General features: G+C 46.1%; 1 protein-coding gene across 5 annotated transcripts in view; it reads right to left on the bottom strand.

Moving 5' to 3' along the window:
• LOC113215973 (muscle calcium channel subunit alpha-1) overlaps positions 1–20,467 on the bottom strand; it is a 55,745-nt gene that overhangs the window by 15,490 nt on the left and 19,788 nt on the right. For 3 of the 5 annotated variants that reach the window (XM_052264996.1, XM_052264997.1, XM_052264998.1), the window contains exons 4-22: positions 13,137–13,458; positions 11,077–11,182; positions 10,857–10,996; positions 10,663–10,769; positions 10,419–10,571; positions 9,498–9,682; positions 7,909–8,012; positions 7,350–7,525; positions 5,832–5,942; positions 4,805–4,898; positions 4,511–4,730; positions 4,270–4,421; positions 3,990–4,200; positions 3,787–3,907; positions 2,380–2,474; positions 2,214–2,279; positions 1,674–1,786; positions 1,507–1,604; positions 206–374 (exon numbers count right to left, since the gene is read on the bottom strand). In XM_052264996.1, the coding sequence (XP_052120956.1) occupies positions 206–374; positions 1,507–1,604; positions 1,674–1,786; positions 2,214–2,279; positions 2,380–2,474; positions 3,787–3,907; positions 3,990–4,200; positions 4,270–4,421; positions 4,511–4,730; positions 4,805–4,898; positions 5,832–5,942; positions 7,350–7,525; positions 7,909–8,012; positions 9,498–9,682; positions 10,419–10,571; positions 10,663–10,769; positions 10,857–10,996; positions 11,077–11,182; positions 13,137–13,458 (2,743 nt within the window). Of the gene's footprint in view, positions 1–205; positions 375–929; positions 1,153–1,506; positions 1,605–1,673; positions 1,787–2,213; positions 2,280–2,379; positions 2,475–3,786; positions 3,908–3,989; positions 4,201–4,269; positions 4,422–4,510; positions 4,731–4,804; positions 4,899–5,831; positions 5,943–7,349; positions 7,526–7,908; positions 8,013–9,497; positions 9,683–10,418; positions 10,572–10,662; positions 10,770–10,856; positions 10,997–11,076; positions 11,183–13,136; positions 13,459–20,467 lie in introns of all 5 variants that reach the window. The other 2 variants (XM_026435637.2, XM_026435638.2) reach the window with 1 other exon arrangement.

Below are 20,467 nucleotides of genomic sequence, written 5' to 3'. Positions count from 1 at the left end.
GAAAACAAAACGATTGCAAACGCCTTAGCGTCATGCTAAGCGATAAAAATGTGCGAAGCTCAAGTAGTGGTCGATAGAGACGGGGATTAATTTGTCGGCTGAGCAGGGGCAAGGGATGGTCCCGCGCCGCGCCGCCAAGCCAGCGGAACTAGACTCAGAACTTCCCGCGATAATGTGGTATTAGTCTACTGAGGCGTTCAGTCACCTGTTGGTTTGGGAGAAGATGAAGAAGGAAGACTCCGGTGGAATCGGCGTTTTCTGGGTGGCCGGGCTGAACTCTGACATACGGCGTGGCCGCGCCCGGCCGCCGCTCCCCTCCCCGCCTCCCTCCCCTCCTCCTCCTCCCTCTTCCTCCTCCTCTTCCTCTTCCAATTCTACAAAGGGTCAGGGGCAGACAAAGTCAACACAAGGCAAGCACACTACACACCGATGGCATATTGCTTCTTCCTTTGTCGGCATAAATAATGGAGAAATAAACACCGAAAAGCACAAGGCCGACCAAAATGTGGGGCTCACCCTGTTGGTCAGCCCTGCAGCGTTCTACAACAGGAAGGGACAACATCAGGACGTCCTACAGAGGATCATACAGGGAAGGACCATTCTGTACCGCCAAAGAAACTGGTTGCAACCGATAACAAGCGACAAAGGAGAACATGTACGAACAAAAATAAACACTGGGGAAATTACCACACACACAGAGACAATTGAAAAATACAATGAACTGGACAGTCACAAAAACGAAAGAAAGATAGCATTCCTATCCCTCAGAGATGTGGGCTCAGTTTAAGAAGACAGCCCAGTTCTAATTTAGATACAATTCTCGCATTCAGCCGCGTACGTGTGTGATTCAGAGCGATAGGAATGCTTCTGTCCATAGAGACGTGCCACAACCGAGCGAGCAGGGCTTTATAGTCACGCGCTGTGCTCACCGGTTGTACTTTGAAAAGACAAAGAGCGAGCTGTGCGGCGGCATTGGCTTCTTCTTGTTGACTGATTCGTCCTCCAGAGAGAAGCGCCGAGGCACCATACGCTTCCGTGACGGCGGCACCCTGGGCGGCACAGGCACCCGTGGCGGGACCCGTGGCGCTGACGGTTTGCGCAGTGGCTGTCTCTCGGCCTCGGAAACGGACGACGGGCTGGTTGGGCTGCCGCCTAACATCACACGGCTACAATGTTTCCACCCACAAGTGATATCCCAGCGAAAATGAATAGTTTAAATGCCAATTGATATTTAAACCACGTTGACAATCTTTGCGACTAACGAACTCTGGAAAGCAAAATTGAAGCTCATGGGGTGAAGCTAACGATAGGAAAGACGCAATATGCGTAGAGAAAAAATATCACTGAGTTTGGAAACCATCTAGAAAGAGCGGGGGTAAAGAAGTCGCTCACTAAAGATAATCGATTAGACAATGAGCAGCTCAGCGCGGGAACCAGGCTGTAAAAAAAAACCTGAAAAATTAAATATAAGATCTTTTTTTTCTTCAAAAATTAAGCTCTGCTTACCCTGGTTATCGTTTTGATCGTCGTAAGTGTATTCCTCGGGCTCTCCAAGGTCGATCCGCACCTTCGATCGACTTGTCGTGCCATCACCTTTTTCGGACCTGTTGAACGGATAAACCAAAGATGAGATAGAGCTCCGTCTTATCTATCACCTCAGACTGCACACGTACCCTTCCTCCTCTCCTTCTTCCTCTTCCTCTCCCTCCTCGTCCATGCCCTCTTCGTCGCCCTCGCCCTCGTCCTCACCGCCCTCTCCCTGCGAATCACCTTCTGCGTTACCGCCCTGCAACAAAGCGCAAGGTATTTTTCATGCGTTCCTTGAGCGCCCCCCACACATACAGTCTATACCAAGAAGTGCAATAAGATCGTTTGAAAAAGAATTATTCAGATCAAGCGGTAATCATATTTTTTAGTACGTTCAGTCCCCGACACATCAAGCGCGGTGGCGTTCTCCGGTAAGGTATGTGCCCGCGTAGAACTCCACGTGTTAATTTAAGACAGATGATAAAATTATAAACAACTAAACAGAAAACACCGACGATAGCAAAGGCTATTTTTGTTTACTAGCTTTCAAGTACAGCAAAATACTCTAACTCGTAAACAGAGTGCAGTAGTAGAGAAGGTGCGGTTCATTAAACAGGTCATTGGACAAACGACTGGGGGATGTTAGTGCGGGAGACATAAGGCGGGAGAGCAAAAAGGAAACTCACAGTCGTGGGGCCAGCCTCATCATTTGGCGTAATGCCCACTTCTTTGAGCCAATCATGTTTGCGTTGCTGCAGGGAAGGGAAAGGAAATGTAACGTTTTTATTAAAAGCAGGGAGATGAAACAGACAAACACAGCACACACCATGCAGCAGTAGTAGTTATTGTTACCTCTTCGTTTTCCTCCTCCTTCTCTATGGTCGCCAGCGACTCAGCGTCTGCCAGGTTATCAACAGCGATAGCCAAGAAAACATTTAGAAGGATGTCTGTCCATTTTGTCAAGGAGGTCACTTACACTTTGATATTGCCGGAATAATCACACTAAGGGCTGGGCTACTTTATACATTCGTAACATCCAACAGACGTGTACTGAAACCCCCTTTTCTTTCTGCGTCACTGTCCAAAATATCATTTTGAAGCGACCAACACAAAGCGTATATACCGGGTGTCCCGGCGCTTACATGCCAGTATGGTGGGTTGCATAAGCACCGCCCGCAGGCGCTGTCGCGAGCGCGCAACACTGGAAAAACTAATGTTACCATGGTAACGTTTCATCATGTGACCAAGACCGGTAACGTTTCCTGATGCGACCTACCCCATGCAAAAGGATAGGGCCATCACAAACTGATAGCATCACCAAACGTTACCTGGTGTGGTCGCGTCAAGAAACGTTACCTCGGTAACGTTAGTTTTTCCAGTGAAGATTTCGCGCATCCGCGCACACCCGCGATCCTCCCCGTGGAACCGCGTGGGATGCGCGAAATCCTGCGCGTTCCCGACAGCGCATGCGAGCCAGAGCGTATGCAACCCACCATACTGGCATGTAAGAGCCGGGACACCCGGTTTTATAAAAGAGACGCTCTGCGATATGACGTATTTGCTAGCTTGGCGTCATCGCACTGGTCACTCCAGCAGAATGAATATTTTATTGCACACTACGAGAAAAATACTGATATACCGAGAAAATATTAACCAGAACGAATTCCATCATTTAAGTCCAAGGGGTCTTCAAGTACAAGCCCCCAAAATCACTCAAAATCATTGCTATAGTCCATAAACTTCTATAATCGTTATCAATAATCTACAATCAATCTATTATCTTAAACTTTTGTAATCTTTTAATAATCCGTGACATTATTCTGTGATATTGCTATAGAAAATTGCAATAGCATTAGTGACTGACGAAAATTTATTACAAAAGTAGAGAACTTGTTCGTACCACTTTTTCCCCTGGTCCGTTAAAAAGGAATGAATAGAACCCCCTCAAAAAATATGCTGTGAACACCATAGCTCAATAAGCTAGTAGGAATTGTGTAATATGTAGAAAGTTCTTCAAATTTAACTCTTTAACTCGAATATTCCTCTTATAGTCACTGTATAATCTTATGATGATCCTTAAAATCTTAACTGAAAAGTACATAGCTAAGGTGAGTTGTAGACCCATCGTTTAAGACTTATTTCATAACGCCAGATCCACCCGTGACAGATAGAGTTCCGACTAGACGTCGTCCCGCCTAAAAGTAGTCCCGCCTAAAAGTGTATTAGAGCACGGTATAGGTATAGCATAAAAAAGGATACAATTACCGCAAATGAACAGAATGATAAAATAGATGCAGGCAAGTATGCCAAAAGATGCAACACCGCCATATGCGCGAATACCATCGTACATCACCACGTTCCAGTCTTCACCAGTCAATATCTGAAATAAAAGAGACGTGCGACGTGAATGGATTTCAAAATATTTTCCCCGAAGTATGTCAACTTTTAAAACGGCCTTTTACCTGAAAGACAGTTAATAGACTTTGCCAAAAACTGTCAAAATTACTCCTAGGCTTGTCTTCAGTTTTTGAGAAGTTAAATTTTCCTCCAAACACTTGCATTCCTAACAGCGCAAAGATTACTATAAAGAGAAAGAGCAACAACAAAAGTGATGCGATAGACTGAATAGAGTTTAGGAGAGAGGCGACCAAGTTTGACAAAGATTTCCAGTACCTGCACAAAACATAAAATATTAGAAGGAGACATTTTTTAATTTTAAAAACGGGTTCTGATTTCACTTACTTTGTGACTTTAAAGACTCTGAGCAGCCGAACACAACGTAACACAGAGACACCTAACGGCGGCATTACTTTAGTATTGGTCAAAATCAGTTCTGCAATGCTGCCAATAACCACGAAGCAGTCGAAGCGGTTGAATAAAGACACAAAATATCCCTAGAAATTAAAAGGTGATAAGTCACAAAGCTACCAACGGCTGCCAACGAAAGCATTGAAAAATCAAAGACATGTTTAACGTTACTTACTTGAAAACCTAAGCTATACATTTTTAAAAGCATCTCCATCGTAAAAAGTGCTACAAAAAAAAGATTTGTCGCCTCTTGAAAAGAATCTAACCATTCCGGTTGTTTATAGTGTTCGGTTGCAAGTACGCCAGTATTCAGAAAAACCAGTAAGATGATTAACCAGTAAAAGGCTTGTGACTTCACAGCTTTTCTGCAAGCTCTTCTAATACGGCGGTTAACTCTGTAGCAAACATTCGCCCGTAAGCAGAAAAAAACAAGAGAAATAACAACAAACACGAAGGATATATAACATACCTATCAAAATCTCTCTTTTTCTTCTTAAACCACGACTCTTGTAAAACTTCTTCTTCGCCGTCTAAGTGGTCCGCTGAATTATTTTCATTTTTATCTGCAAAAATACGTTCAGATTAAATACAACCCATGTTTACCTTTTGACTCGAGTGTTTAAATAATTATCTCGAAATTCCCGATAATGTTGGGAAGAATACTAAAGAGGTTAAAATAACTTCAATCGGAATTGTTCTCCCAAGGGAGACACGCGTGACTCCTGCACTTTTAGCGTCGGACAGGGCGCGCGCCGCCTGCAGCGCTGTATGCAGAGGGTACCGGTTGGTGCCTCTTTAGTATGTTCCTACCTGTACGTCTCGAAGGAACGACTAGGCGGGGGTGGGAAGTGACACCACGCTACGCCACGCCCGATGGGCGAACTCTGCACAGAGCGCTGTAGGCTGCGAGCCTGTTAAAGGTCCTGACAACTTATCTTGACCGAAGAGGCCCCCGAGTTCGCACCCGGAGAACAAACGAAATACAGGCCGCTCAGGAATCTCACCGACCATCCCGGCCGACAATAGGCCCCCCCACCGCTCAGGCAGGTCGGCCTGGGCCACATAGGCTGCAGCTCGGCTCGGGTAGCGATGCACTTCTGGCGTGGACTGAAATCCCTCGGTCAAGATAATTTGTCAGGACCTCTAACTATGTAGACGTCAAACTAGGCCGTAAGCACCAGCTGGGCCAAAAACGGCCTAGGGGCTCCACCTTCCTCTCTACACCGTGGTCTACATGCTGGGCCAATGTACTACCCATGATAATTCTGAACTACGATATAGAAAACCAAGTGTTCATGTAACTGTGATTTGTTCTCACCGACAAAAATGAACTTAGTAACTATGATAAGCGCATTATAGTTTGTCGTAATGTGAGAGTCACAGGAACGCACAAGAAGACATCCCTCCAACTAACAATGATGTCTAGTAACACATCAGCTCAATATGACCATGCACAAGCACGCATGCAAGCAGAAATATTATTTGCCACATAACACCTTGGTATTGTCCTTGGTGAAGTCCCTGGCTGCCCCCACCACCCCACGGTCTGCTACTGCTGCTGCTTCTTCTTCGCCAGCCTGATAGGAAAGAGTGGTGGGGGAAACGGCCTGCGAACAAGTAACAGTTTCGGGTATCTTCACTACTGCGCATGCTCGGTTATGGCTCAGACGACACTGCATGCAGATCACTTTGGTTATACCACACAAAGAATGTCGCGTTATGCGCGGTGCACTGGAATACCGACTTCAATGAACCAATTGCAGTCTACAGCAAATAGTTGACACTGTCATGTTTTTATTCTAAACACTCTAGTTCATCAAAGGCGGAGGAACTAGAGCCAGTTTAAAACCATGTTGCATATCCCTACGAGAGCCGATCTCTGGCGCTTCGTTTTACAGATTGGACATAGTGAAATAGATGCGCTATAGATAGGGCATTGTATGTTTATATAAGACACATGAAAAATAACAGAGGAGCGGGGCTCAAGTAAAACTAGGTGGACGCCGATGAGATTCTCACCATAAAATCCGCACGAAGGATTGTGGCTGATTTGTCATCCTAAACCGATTAGAAATCATTTGTTATGAAAATAAAAAAGGACATTCTTTGCTCTTGCCAATAAATTCTTTTGTACGTTATTTAGTTAAATTGGGATTGCAAGAGTGGTGTGAATGTCTCATTTTAGAATAGAGACGGAATTAAGGTCACTCCCTTACTTACGAGATTTCTATGGAACATCGCTCAATATGGCTGACCATTTCACATCAGTGCTTCCTTTCAACGACGTGCGTCAATTAAATAAAGCAATAATGTTCCAAAATCATCACTTAAATAATAAAAGGAAAGCAAGTGTCAATCTCCCAAGGGAAACGAAATTTGGAGCAATGCGTCGCCATCCTAAGAGCGAGGATCACGTTACGTCTGCATTATCAGGAAAATAGTCAAATACATCGCATTTCTGGAGAATCCTTCTCTAAATTTCCACATCTTAAAGCAACTAAAGCGGATCAGAGAGTGGTCGCTCCAACACAATACGGATCAGGTGTTGTCTTACATTGATCACGTCCTGATGGTGATTGAAATTGTATTTTCCTGGACGGCACACCAGACTTACGATGAGGAAGGGGCCTCCAAAGACGAATACGTCGAGATCAGCGAAAAGCAGATCCGTGTTTGGTGAGGGACAGTGTTCTGATCCGCCTTTGTTCAGCTACCATGTTCAGATCAATCTTTTGAGCGACCCCCTTTTAATCTACGTTCTGCACGGATGCCAATCCTTCGCAATATTTGTTTAAGTGCTGCTACTAATCTAGTCCTAGATATTGTATTGCTAAAAATGGCTACTTTTTCAAAGACTTATACTTCACGTTTATGCTAAAAATATAGCGATTGTGACTAAATAAACGAATGAAGTCATTTAGTAAGAACGGTGTTAACACAGATAGCGATACTCAAAACATGTTACAGAGAAAAGCTAAAGAAGAACTGCGGTAAATGTCTTACGGTGCACATACTTTTTCCATCCTGGGCGTGTTGTCTTGACCCATCTTCTCCATCTTCTGGTTCGATGTCTTCCGCTTGAGTGATCCAATCCAGGTAACCTCTGAGATCCTCCTCAATTTGCTGCTTTTCTCGAAGCTTATGAAAATCTCCGCGAGCTTTGGCCTTTTCTCTCTCCTTAGAGAACTCTCTGAGACAAGGGAAAACAAATTTCACATAAACACACTAAGAACACTAATTTTTAGTCCACGGGTATTCTAAGAATTACGTTCACTAGGATTAAGAAATGTGTAGCATTGCCCCAGATCTAGTATGTAGAACTTTTCCCTTGGACGGACGGAAGGTTAACATGTTTTCCCTGAAGGCAGCAAACTCAAAGAGTACTTACCGTGGATATTTTTTTTAAAAGATAAGTATCAGCAAAGTAACTACATTACAACGCGTAGCTAGTGTATTCCATGCGATTTGCATCGACAGCAAACGAAGAAAATAATTCGAACGGAACGTTACCAATATAACAGTACACACAACACAACGAAACCAATAAAATCAAAGTAAAGAAGCAACACTCACCCGCTCAACACACCAAGAATTAGGTTCATAACGAAAAACGCTCCAAGAATAACCATTGAAATGAAGTATATCCACTGCCAGCTATTGCCCATCGCATCTTGGATCTGTGTAAACACCACAGAAAACAGGCGGTAAGGCGAAAAACAACGGGTGTGCTGCACTTTGGCCAGCTACATTCTTCCCAAACAAACTAAACTTCGGTAGGGAATCAGAGTGACTTCTTTTAAGCTATAGGGTCTTGGTGTAAAAGAGTTGAACATTGCAATGAACTCTCGAATATACTGCGATCAAAAATAAATTTATGAGCTCCCACACCCCTACCATCACCACCACCAACAAAGCACCCTCCCGCCCAGTTTAAGTCGGGCTTGTAAAGCATGCTAAACAACTAAAAGGCAAATACCTGAATATTACTTTGACTACTTCGCCGTTGTTTCGAAAAGCTAGCCAAAAAGGGGCATGCTGCATTAATAATTGTGCGTGAAAGAACTCGCTGAACTACTTCGCTACTTAAGCAAAACACTTGATTTCCGCATTTTAAGCAGCGCTGAGCGCTGAAGTTATTCTTTTTTTGTTGTTTTTTTTTCTTTTTAATTACAGCCAGCCGTAAAATTTAACAGCTTGCAAAGGAGTCTGGGGTCGGAGGTGATGGCAAGAAAGCTTTTTTTTTTATAATGTACGTACGAATTCATTGCTTAGATTACTGCATTTTAAATATAGATTTTATGACATGATGTTTTAGGTGATATGCATTATGAAAACCTAAGGCGTCCTCCAAATGTTAATATTTGAAAGGATACTAAATTTAAGTAGAGTCTAAAATGAGACATTTCTGGCATTAAACGTGGCAGCAGAGTTTGTAGAAATTACCGACTACAATAAACTTTTTTGTAAGTGAAAGCTGTTCAGTTGACCCCCTCTTACAGGTTAAGCTGAAATCAAAGGGCTTAAAAATGAACTGGCATAATAATGTTGACTTAATTAGCGCTATATTTAGCACTAGTTTTTCATTAGTTAAAATTTAGGATTGAGACCTAGCATGCAATGGTAATAAATTGACATGAAAACCAGTATTATAGAGACAACGACACCTTGTATGCTGATCAAATCTGTTCAGCCTGCGCAAGATGAATTGTGAAACGATTTTACAGCTCACGACAGGGGACTTGGCTTACCGAATCGGAAGGGCCGTCGCTAAGTTATTTCGAATGGTTTTTAACCACTTTTAATATCCGTGTGGGAATCAAATGGCAGCTAGACAGCTGTAAAGAGGACTTCGCGTAGCAGATACCTGCTTAAGCAATTTTTTTAAAGGGCGAGTAGTGAAAAAACAGTTATAAGTCGGCTAGCCCAACTCACAATTCGTATTGCAGGTCCGGCAGCATCTTGCCGCTTACGGTTCTGCACCTCTTACCCTGACGATGTAAACTACGATGATTTTTTCAGATAGTGTTTATGCAAACACTGGGACACATCTTTATTTAGGGCAATAGCGCTGGCCGTCAAAAATTCATTTAACAGAGAACTAGTCGTGCACCCGAGTGCCTGAAGGTAGATTGGCGTCTGAACAAATTCGACACCTTACTTACAGCGTACAAAACGTCCGTCCATCCTTCAAGCGTTATGCATTGGAAGACTGTGAGCATCGAAAGACCAAAGTTGTCGAAGTTGGTGATGCCGAAGTTGGGTCCCTCCCAATAAAGGGCACACACCTTGGGGGGTGGGCATTGGAAGCCACCCTCCCCGCAGGGATGTGGGCTTTCCATCATTTCCCCTGTGACAGCAGAAAAAAAATATTAACTTCTCTCGACGCCTCCGTTGTTTAAAATAAAAAGCTTTGTTATAGGGCAACAGCTGAGATGAGACGAGGGTTGAAACGAGACGCCTTCGCAACCCCGCTAATGAGAGCATCCCGGAGTCAAATAATACTTCAGCAATTGCCGTGCTGTCTTTGCATTCGGAATACGACCATCAGATGAGTGTCAAGAAAAAACACCTATTTTCCTAACGCCATGCCTTGGTCTCATGGTAGTAGTTTTCCCTCGCGCCCTTCCACATCTTTTTCTCTTATCTAGGTTCTCTCCTGACAGGGAACATATGCGCTCGGGTCGCCTACAAGCCCCAGTTGGGTCTGACCTTCTTCCCGCCCAGGTCCCGTCGGGGGTCACTCTGCTAGACATACTCTCTCCCCCCGAGCATGACGGCCAGAACAAAAGGCGTACACATCAGGGGTGGATTAAGGTCTGGCTGACAGGAGGGGCGCTGCACTGTCGGTTGCCTGCATACAGGGGTTTTGTGGCGCAAATTGCCTACCTTTCAGGCGGCTGTCTAGAAACGACAGGGGAGGCGATCCCCCCCCCCCCCTTAATCCGCGCCTGGTACATATTGTGGGTATGACCGATGTATATCTAACTCGACCAATGAGACAGGGCCTGTACACGTTTCCAACTCGCTCTTGCCGAAACCATTAGGCGAAATGGACATTTGTAAAGAGAAAACCTCTGACTCACCAGTTATGTTATTAAAACATGTTTTGTGCATTTTCCCTGAGAATAATTCCAGGCCTATAATGGCATAAATAATTATAACAAAAAGTACCAGTAGAGCTATATGTAATAAGGGCACCATGGCACGGAGAATTGAATTGAGCACCACTTGCAGACCTAAAGTAGACAAGTCAGGTATTAAGTAGAGTATCAGAGTCACGTTCAGAATACCAACAGGTTCAAAAACCCAATTTAAAAAAATACGTACTTGGCACACCAGACACTAGCCTTAAAGGCCGCAATACTCGAAATGCTCTTAAAGCTTTCACATCGAAACCTTCTTTCATAAAACTTGTTAACGCTGTGCTTAACATTCTGCAACATTTATTAGAGTACAGTTTTGAGCTAAACAAAATTGCCAATACAGAATAGCTGGGGAAATAACAGACAAGCGCTACTTACCCTATAACTACAATTGTAAAATCTAATAAGTTCCAACCGTTTCGTAGGTAAGCCCCTGAATGGGCGACAAAACCATACGCTACTATCTTCATTACGCATTCAGCAGTAAATATAACTAAAAAGATATTCTCAATTTTCTCCTGAAATATCGTACAGAATACAATCGACTGTTATAAAGTGAGACAGGTAGACAATAAATGAAGATTAACGAAGTACTTGCCAAATACAAATTTGTGGTATTGGAATCACTGTTAGGATAAGGAGTGTACACAGCCAGGGCGACGCAGTTTGCGAAGATAGTCAGCAATATCAGGTACTCAAATGGCCTGAGAAACTGAGTCAAGGAAAGTACTTTTTGTGGCTGAATGGCCACCTGTACAGTTCAAATAAACAGTGAAAACGAACCAAATTGCAAAAAATATGCGCGACCGCCTTGTAGGTCGGCAGCCCCAGTCGCGAAGCACTTCCCCCGCCCCTAGATAGGACGTTTGTTTCCCCAGTGTATGGCGGTAGTAGGGAGGATAGTACGCGAAGTGCACGGCCAGAGAGAAAGAAGAGGAAGCGGAAAGCTCGAGAAAGGGTAGGAAAAAACATGGACCGCAAAAGAAGGGCGAAAAGAAGATGTGAAAAATAACAGTGTGCTCAAGTGAAACCATATTGGAATGGGACGAAATGCATATTGCGGAGGCTCAAGTGGCAGACGGCGAGGAAGAGAAAACGAAAGGGAAAAGTGGGGAAGGGAAGGGCATGGGCGGGCGGGCAGGGGGGGCTGTGGCAAGAGGTGGGCGGGAAGGGGGGGGGGTAGAAGTGCTTCAAAAAGCGAGGTCAAGTGCCCATCAATGCCGCAGGAAGGCCCATAGTTGTGGCTGAACTTACAGCACGCGGCTCTCCTCCAAATTGCAAAGGGAGTGATTTATTATTTCCAACAAAGTCAATGGGACGATCCTCAGCCGATATCGCTCCACGAGCGAACCAAAGCCCGAGGGAAAGGTTTCCTACCTTCTTCCTAGTCAGTTTTGAAGGGCGCTTGACGAGTATGGGACTTGCTTTCCAGAGCGAACAGAGCGCGAGCGCGTCGGCGCGCCATGGCGCACCTGGCTGCAGCGGAGCACATTTCCCTTCCCGCAAAGGCTGCGGCGCGGAAGATCCGATATTCCAGGACATCCCACGAGGGGGAAGGGGCAGACAGGCAAAGCGGCAGGGAAGAGTGGGGAAAAGGGGGAGGGGGTGATTACGCTGAGACGAGTGGAGCCGGATTTGTGCGATAGACAGCGCCGCTGCCCTTCCGCCCCATACCTCCAATGCCTGACAGTCAGGTTCGAAAGCAAGCTGTTAGCCGATGGAATTCTATCCCCATATAGTTCTCTCCTGCCCCGCCTCCCCAGAATAAGCAGCTAACGGCCTCAGCCACTGTTCAAACTGTAGTCAAATACGGTAGACATACGGTCATTACGGTATTGTATTTTACGGTCAGTTTGGTAAATTATTTTACAGGCCGGACAGTATTTATTTTTACGGTCTTAACCGTACTTTATTTTTAAGGTCTGAACCGTACTTTATTTTACGGTCTGATTTCTTACAGTATTTAAGAATACGGTCGAACCGTGGACCGTGTGTAATTTTACGGCGAGATCAGTTACAAACTGCGCCGGTTTTCGGGCTACGTCTGTTAAACGGTCCTTCCAAATACCTAAATTTGAATATGACTCGGCGTAACGATCCGCCCACTTTCTTATTTTACACTCCAGACCGTAATTTTAAATAAGGCCCTAACTGTAGCAGGCCGGATCGTAAAATAAGATGAGGACCCAAATATTTTCTCCATTGTCCCTGATACCTCCGGCGAACTCAAAGTGTGTACATGATCAGTAATTCAGGAGAAAGTGTGGACATGCACATGTATGCAGGACTTTGTGCGTACCTGGCCATGTCCACCCGTAGATCCCTGTCTGCTGTCTGTATAGAAGTGTGTGCTTGGCCATACACACCTACCTCCTGCATACATGGGCGAGGATGTGTACACATTACCTCCTGAAAACATGATGATGCACACAGACTATCTCATGTGGGTGTACAGGACGTACTGCATACAAGTACACACTTGAGTTTCCAGAGTAGACCTAATAATACAAGCCACAACAATATACTTTTTAAAATTAACAAAATAAAAAAGAGAATGTGCCAATTACAAACAACCCCCTCTCGCATGCGTCGTTTACAAAACATTCTACGGAACCTGGACTGCTCGCTTTTCCCGACAAGACAAGTAATAAAGGATACTTCCATTCAACGGTGTCGATGCACACCTTCCTAATGGGGTTGTTGAGCTTGAGGCAGAACAGGGCCCGCTGGGGCCGGTCGGGAGGCGGTTTCCCACCTCGCCGCACCGGCCTCTTGGGGGCAGCGGGGGCGGCGCCCAGCGTGGCCTGCCCCAGCGCACCCACGGCCCCGCCCGCCCCCGGCCCCGCCCCCGGGCCCGCCCCCGGGCCCTTGCTGCTGCTCATGGTCGTGGCGTCCAGAGCGGCCTGCCACGCGCTGGACAGAGGCTTCTCCGAGCGCCTCTCCGAACTGGAGGTGCTGTAGTCATGGTGCAGGCCTGGCCCTGGAAACAGAAACACCACATCACGCCGTCAGCAAAACTAAACAAACAGCAAGTAAATGGTTCGTGGTCAGGTAGGGCCTCAACTAAGCAAAATTCTACAAAACACGGCTGGAAAAGATCTTTCAGTGGGTGAACCTTGGGTGGAACACCAAGTGTGGCACATCCCTGATTGTGTTTTGACGAGTAGATTTCATTTTCGCAATAATAAGCCCATTTTGCAAAAAGGCTACTTTTAAGGGCATTTTCCCATTAAAGATCTATGCTAACTTTGATCGCGTGGTGCGACCTTTTCCCGATGTCCGGTCAAGTTGACTGAGAGGTCAAAAATTTTAGTTTTGAAAGTGGCACATTGATCCGAGCCCCCCCTCCTTTACTTTCAAACCTTTAGTTTTTTCCCGCCCTCTAATGGACTCTTTACAAAAATGATACAACAGAGTAGCTCTGTAACCTATGGTAAAACAACTATCGTCTTCCAAGGGTATAAATGAAGTGCATTAGAAAAGTATCCCACCCACATGTGCCTCTCTAAGCCAACAGCCAAGAAGAGAGGTAAATTATTTTAAACCTCAGACACATTTTAAAATTGTGTTCTCGTTCAGGTGGCCTGGTCTCACAGCGCTGCACGCCACCTCTCATGACGCCACCCCGGGCCCCAGTTCGTTTCAGCGCCGACTCAGACACGCTGGACTGGTTCGCTTACAGCCACCCTTTAGCGGCATTTTGCCTAAAAGAGCGGATTGCGTTTGATCGCGCAGTCCCCGAAAAAGGGAGAGTGGAAGAGGGGGGAGAGCGAGAAAGCGGGGGTCGGGGGAATACGCTGAGGGGTAAAAACAGGGGGTGGGGATAGGGTTAAGCTCTGACGAGGTTGTGACTTAATTAAAGCCTGCGGTAATGTTCTGGTATCTTGTTACAGGAAGGCAGTATTTTAAAGGGCCCAAGTGCACCATCATAGCTCTACCCTGTGCATCTTGGTGCGCACAAAGTAATTTGAGAGCAGTATATGTTACCACATAATGAAGACATCATTCGCTTTACAAGATCCCAAAAATGTGGCAATCGTTTGACAGCAAACTGCATGCCAGACTGAGCACAATATTCTATTTTTGTGGCAAATTCGTTGCGACGTTTCCACTTCCCACACAATTTTCTTACAATCACGCTGGAAACAAGCTCTTAAGTCATACATTTAAAACGTGCTAGGGGATTAGTGCCTTATCAAATCCATAATAAATGCTAGAGGCAATAAATTTTAACTCATACGATGCGCCCTTTTTGTGATTTAACAGAGGCAGGAAACGCAACATTTCTATAGCGCCCCTTCAAAAGGGCAAAACTAACATCTTTGTCCCTTAAGTACACTGCAAAAACAAAAGTGCCACACTAGCAGTTTTAAATGGTTTTGTGTGAAGGGTTTATAGTGCCTTTTCCAAGCATATGTTGAATTCAAAGTTCCTTTAGTAGAATTATTGTACTTTTTTCTATGTTTCTTTAGTCCCGCACTGCAAAGGTGTTGGAGATCTGGGCCTCCTGAAAGCGGCCCGGGTCCAGCCATGGCCAGGGTGGCAGCAGTAGTCTACAATTGTCGACTCGGTCAGGTAATGACGGCTTTGATCACTGGCGCGCAGCGCTGCGCAGCGAGCACCCTGCTGTGACCCGGCCGGCTCCGTGACCCCCGATGACCCCTAGAGCAGACGGTTCCGAAATAAGCCAGACAGCGACGCTGCGAATGCCGTCCGTGTCGGACACCAGCTACACAAAGCTGCTTCGTCGCATCTTCAAAAGGTAGGACTTTGCACAATTGTTTTTCTGGCATTCGAATAATGGGCAACAAATAATCTATTACATATACCTGTATTCAACAATACCCACGCGTAGACGGGGCTTACAAGTGCTTGCTGCGTCAACAATTCAGTTCATATTCAAATATTCATCGCACAGGAATTTTAGAGGTTGTCGACACCTTGTCCAAAACCACAACACACCCCTCAAACAGTTTTACCTGCGTTACCGCGCTAGGCAAACACAACAACTTCCCACGGTCCACGGTGGCTCCGAGCCACATCCCTGTATAACCCCCCACCCCCCCTACCCCCTCTCGTCCTCAACGCGCCGCCCCTTTCACACCAAACTTGCCCCGACTCTCACTCGCACGCAGTCTGGACGCGCGCACACGTACATATATGCGCGAAAATTCATGAAAGCGTTGGGGGAAAAGAGCGAAGCAGGCCCCCCCTTCACCGCCTTGACCGGGTCTAGCCGCAAGAGACGTCAGAGAAGGGGAGCCAGAGATACGGGACGAGGGAATTGGGGGAGGGGGGGGGGGTGAAAGAGGAAGCGAAAGAGGCCGTGTGAAAGAGGATTTGGCCGAATTTAATTTTCTCCCAGTGGCGGACATAGCGGGCAGGCGGAGAGGGGGGGGGGATATTACACCGCGTCCATATATAACACCTGCCGGAGGCCCGACGTGGGCCCGACAGCATGTCTTAACTTTTTCACTTGCCCCTCATGATCTCCGTACGTAGGAAAGGAGCCCCCCACACCCACTTAATTCGGAACTTTTGATGCAAAATTTCGGTAGTTATCGATACGGAATGCGCCACGTTTGCTTTTCTCAACCTTGCTCCAACCCAAAACTCGCCTCTCACTTTATTCCAGGGGGCAAAGAGCTCAGCCCGCTGGCCGTGTGGACTCAACAGTGCAGGTCCACATACACGGAGGGCGGAGGGAGCAGCCGCGAGGTCGAGGCTGGAAGCTCATCGGTTAGCCAGCAGTGCATCGGGGGAGCACGACGCGGGAGAAAGGGGGACACCATCTGTTGCTTTTTTTCCCAGTCCCCTCACGAGCGCCTGCCCGCCCGGTCGGTTGACGTGACGGCTCCAACTAGCCGGCAGTGAACGTGGGGGCGTTGAAAAAGAAAGCAGGAAGGAAGGTGAAAGCACCGCCTTTCCGCTACCACCAAACCACCGGCAGCGTCACCGCCACCGGGATTCAAGAAGAGTAGCCCTTTTGCCGGCCTTTGCCCCGTCTCCACCAACCTTTCATTTCGATTACCCCCAATTTTTCCCAACTCTCAGTAAACAAGATACAGAACAGAGCGTTAAACATGTTTGATACATAAATAAAAACCTCGTTTTTTTACGTGTGCTGGTATATTGAACTAGAATAAAAACGGCAATTTAAAAACAGTTTGAGACCGTAATTCAAAGTCTCAGTTTAAAACTGTAAGATTTTTTATTATAAACTAATTTCTACAGTGCGTAATCGTTAAAGTTATTTGAAGAACAGGAGGACTGTGATTGTTTGTTGGTAAATCATATCACAAATTATTGATGCATACATATGTTTTTCTAATTATGATGTTTTCGACTCCTCGGGGAGCATAAAACGTTCGTATCATATTATAGTTTATTATGAGATATAATTTGTTACTATGGACAAAACTGTAGTTTCTGAGTTGAAGATGCTAATAACTTAGACCACACCACACACAATACTCGTCATTCCACATCCAAAAGAGAAGCAGGAACGAGTAAAAAGTGACCGTTCCTGTTGACCAGTCCCATCCTCAGAGAGCCCCTGCGGAGCGCGGGGTAGGCCAACCGCTCCACCACGGTGTACTACAAAACAAGAGATTGCCTACCCGCCAGGCGTTTACCTTCTAAAGCCAAAGTTTTAAGAGTTTTCAACAACCTTGTGGTGTGTGCGAATCTGACTCTACCGAAGACGTTTGGACTTAAGAATAACTGTACGAGCAACAGCAACCGAAAGTGTTAATATTGGCCGAATCAAAAGGGTAGGAGGGTGGGTGCATCGAAATTTCGTGTACTGTGAATACAATCAAATAATAAATACCACTGTAGATCGACCGAATATTGAAGATAATAATTTCCTCGTGAACCGCGAATACTCAAGTTGGTGCCCCCTTAATCAAAAGGTGCTGGCAGGGTGGCCGCATCCGCGTTGTTCATTCTTCTCGTTATACTGTACCGGCGCGTACGTACACATCGCTATGTCACTGTGTGACTATTTCTACAAAAATTGTTGACTTTGCCGATCGACAGCCGACCATTATTGAGAAGGGCGGTGAAACAACTGCCACATCTCCAATAAGACAGAGCGCTTGGTTGAAGGGAGCGCGTGCCGGTAAAAATACAAGAAATGTTCCCATTGTTGTATCACCCGGTGCCGGTCACATCCCTCTCTTACTCTTCATCCTCTTCATCTCTGCTGCAACCCAAACCCCCATCCCAAATCTCTCATTCTCTGCCACCTTTTCTCACTGCTTCTGGTCCACAAACGAGCACACCACCCCCAGCTTCTCACCGCCGCACTGCTGCTTCCGCCGACAGGAAAGGCTCATCAGGGGCCATACCACGGCCGAGCGCGGCGGGGCGTGGAGGATAAGGTTAGATGTCGTCTCGTTCTCGCCCCCACCCCTTCCTAACTTGCACCACCCGAAACAAACGCCCTAGCGCCGTGTGGGCACGGTCGACACAATCATCGCACCTTCTGCCCCGCCCAAACCGCAACACACGCCCCTTCCCTCCCTTTCCTCTCCATCCCTATCCCCCTGTATGTGTCCTCCGACAGACAGTCCACACGAAAACGATTGTATCGAAAGGATGAGGGATGTTGTTGTCTGTATCCGCCACGCGTTTCCGATTACTGAACCACGTCTCTACGACAAAGACTGACACACGCGGCTCCTAGCAACAACCACCCGCCAAAAAGAAAATCACGTATCTTTTTGCGGTTTGTTGTCTTTATAATTCCACTCATAGAAAAGTTTATCGAAAAAAAAATATCGTTCGACTGAGTTTATACACTCATCAAAGCTTGATAGTGCCCTTTTACTGCTGAGAAATGTTTTACCAGTGAATTGACAACACCCCTTCCTCCATTTCTTTGTGCGTTTCCAGAGTACCAGACACACACAAACAGGGCGGCGAGGCTTATATTCAAACGCCCCTCTGTCGTTTGGAGCGGCAACGAACCGTGAGCGAACGCTCGGTGGGCCAAACCCAAGCAGGTGGGAGGTGAGATTGGGAGGAGGGTAGGAAAAGCGGGTGGGGTAGCGGGGGGAGCCCCAATCAGCCGTCAACTGAGGGTAAATACTGGAAGAGAGGGTAGGAGGAGCGGCCGCCCTATAGCCCCGACCCTTCCGTTGGCTTATTGCAGTCAGGAAAGTGTACGGTACGGTCCATGACGATGGTCTACTCTACTAGTGCCAGGATAAAGGTGTTCAAAAACCAAACTGCCCCGTACAGAGAGGGGGGGGGGGCGGTAGAAGGGGAAGGTAGAAGGGGAAGGTAGAAGGGGACGGTAGAAGGGGACGGTAGAAGGGGACGGCTGGTCTACTCTTTACTCTTGCCGCACTACATCCTCCAAAATCCAAAATCGAGAATCATCTACCATCACACTGGGAGATATAGCGAATGTCTGTTGTAACGGGGCGGGGCGGGGCGGCGAGGGGCCTGCCGGATTCGACCCGTGCCAGCCCGACCCTGCCCGGCCCGCTGCGCCGGGGAGGTCTAGGCCATCTGTACCAGACCAGTGGTGTCTAGCTGTGTATTCACTGTAAAAAAATTGGTAGAAGTAATTTTCCGAAGACTTAATTGTTACTAATTTGAAGGACTACCCACTTTTGGTGGATTATATAAATTTGGTAGTTATGACTAAGTTGCACTGCAAAAATGATTCAACAGCACAAAATTCTTTAAAAAGTTGCCAAAAATTCAGAATTTTTGTATTACTATGAATTTCTTTTCGGCACTATTGCGAAGCATGTCTTTGAAAGCTCAAGAAATCACAACAATAATTGGTTAAAAAGTGTATTTTTGTCAACTCACAAAGACTTAGTTTGTAATACAATGCTTGAAAATTGTTCGCAAACTAAAAAAGGACCCCACTTTGCAATAATATAATTCTCTTCGTAAGCTCTTTGCGGGCGGAAATCAGACTACGCTGCGATATGCAGTCGAAAGAAGTACCGCAAAGTTAGACTTGCGGACTCCTTCATGTATACCAGTAACCCCTACTATCCCGCACCCCTACAAATACAAGCTGAATAGGCCGCAGAGTTCGTTAGGGAAACAGCAGCGCTGAAGCAAAAGCCGTCCTTCCCCCCCCCCCCCCCAAACGGCCAGCCTCTGATTGGATCTAATTGCTGTATTTCCCACCCAGATCACGACCACATAATCCTGCTAGGCGGAAGCTTGCGCAGCACAGGTGTGTCAGGGAGAAAGGGAGGGAGGGATAAAAAGGGATGGGGAGAGCGTGGTGTGGACGGCAAGAGAGGAGAAATGAAAGTTAATCCTCATTCTCTTTCTTTCAACCGGTCTCCGAACAAGCTATTCGGGACCAGATCGTCTAAAAAAAGTTATAAAAGTGCTGGGTCTCTCCCACTTTCAAAGCCCAATCAATACAGCTGAAAAAAATTGGAACACGCTTCAGAAAGAATGACAATACTCAGGAAACCCAAGTTTGTATATATATGCACTATTCTCCCAAATACGCTGGAACTGAGTCATGTAAATGCGCAGGACATCATCGACGCCCAATGAAAGTGATAATCGTTTACGTGGCTCTTAAGTGATGATTACTGGTCATCCCTCCATGTATGAGTGATGGTTTTGGATCACCGCTCCATTTCAGCCACGTTCGTCATGCAAATAAAGCATGCTATATTATTATCCATTATGTCGCAACATGCCAAAACCACTGAAATAGACCAACTTTTTTCATAGTGTCAGTAACGGTCTGAGAGTTGTATCGTCACCCCTCAAAATTTCAAGGATTTCCATTTCACTGAACTTCCTCAGGTAGAACAGACATTAGCGAATAGCAGCGTTACGGGTTGTTAACAACCCGTTATAATTATAACGTATTTGACAGTGTGATCAGGTAAAAGACGGCAAAGAATCTGCCCGAGTAATTTACACCTAAAGACAACTTTTTTTAGACAGTCAACATTAATCCGAGCGGAAAGCGACTAGTGAACTTGGTGAAA

The sequence above is a fragment of the Frankliniella occidentalis genome, unplaced genomic scaffold, assembly GCF_000697945.3.
Source record: "Frankliniella occidentalis isolate FOCC.00 unplaced genomic scaffold, Focc_3.1 Scaffold23, whole genome shotgun sequence".
In the NCBI taxonomy this organism is placed as follows: Eukaryota; Metazoa; Arthropoda; class Insecta; order Thysanoptera; family Thripidae; genus Frankliniella; species Frankliniella occidentalis.
Note: the sequence above shows the minus strand (reverse complement) of the source record. Positions and strands in the feature narration are given on the sequence as shown.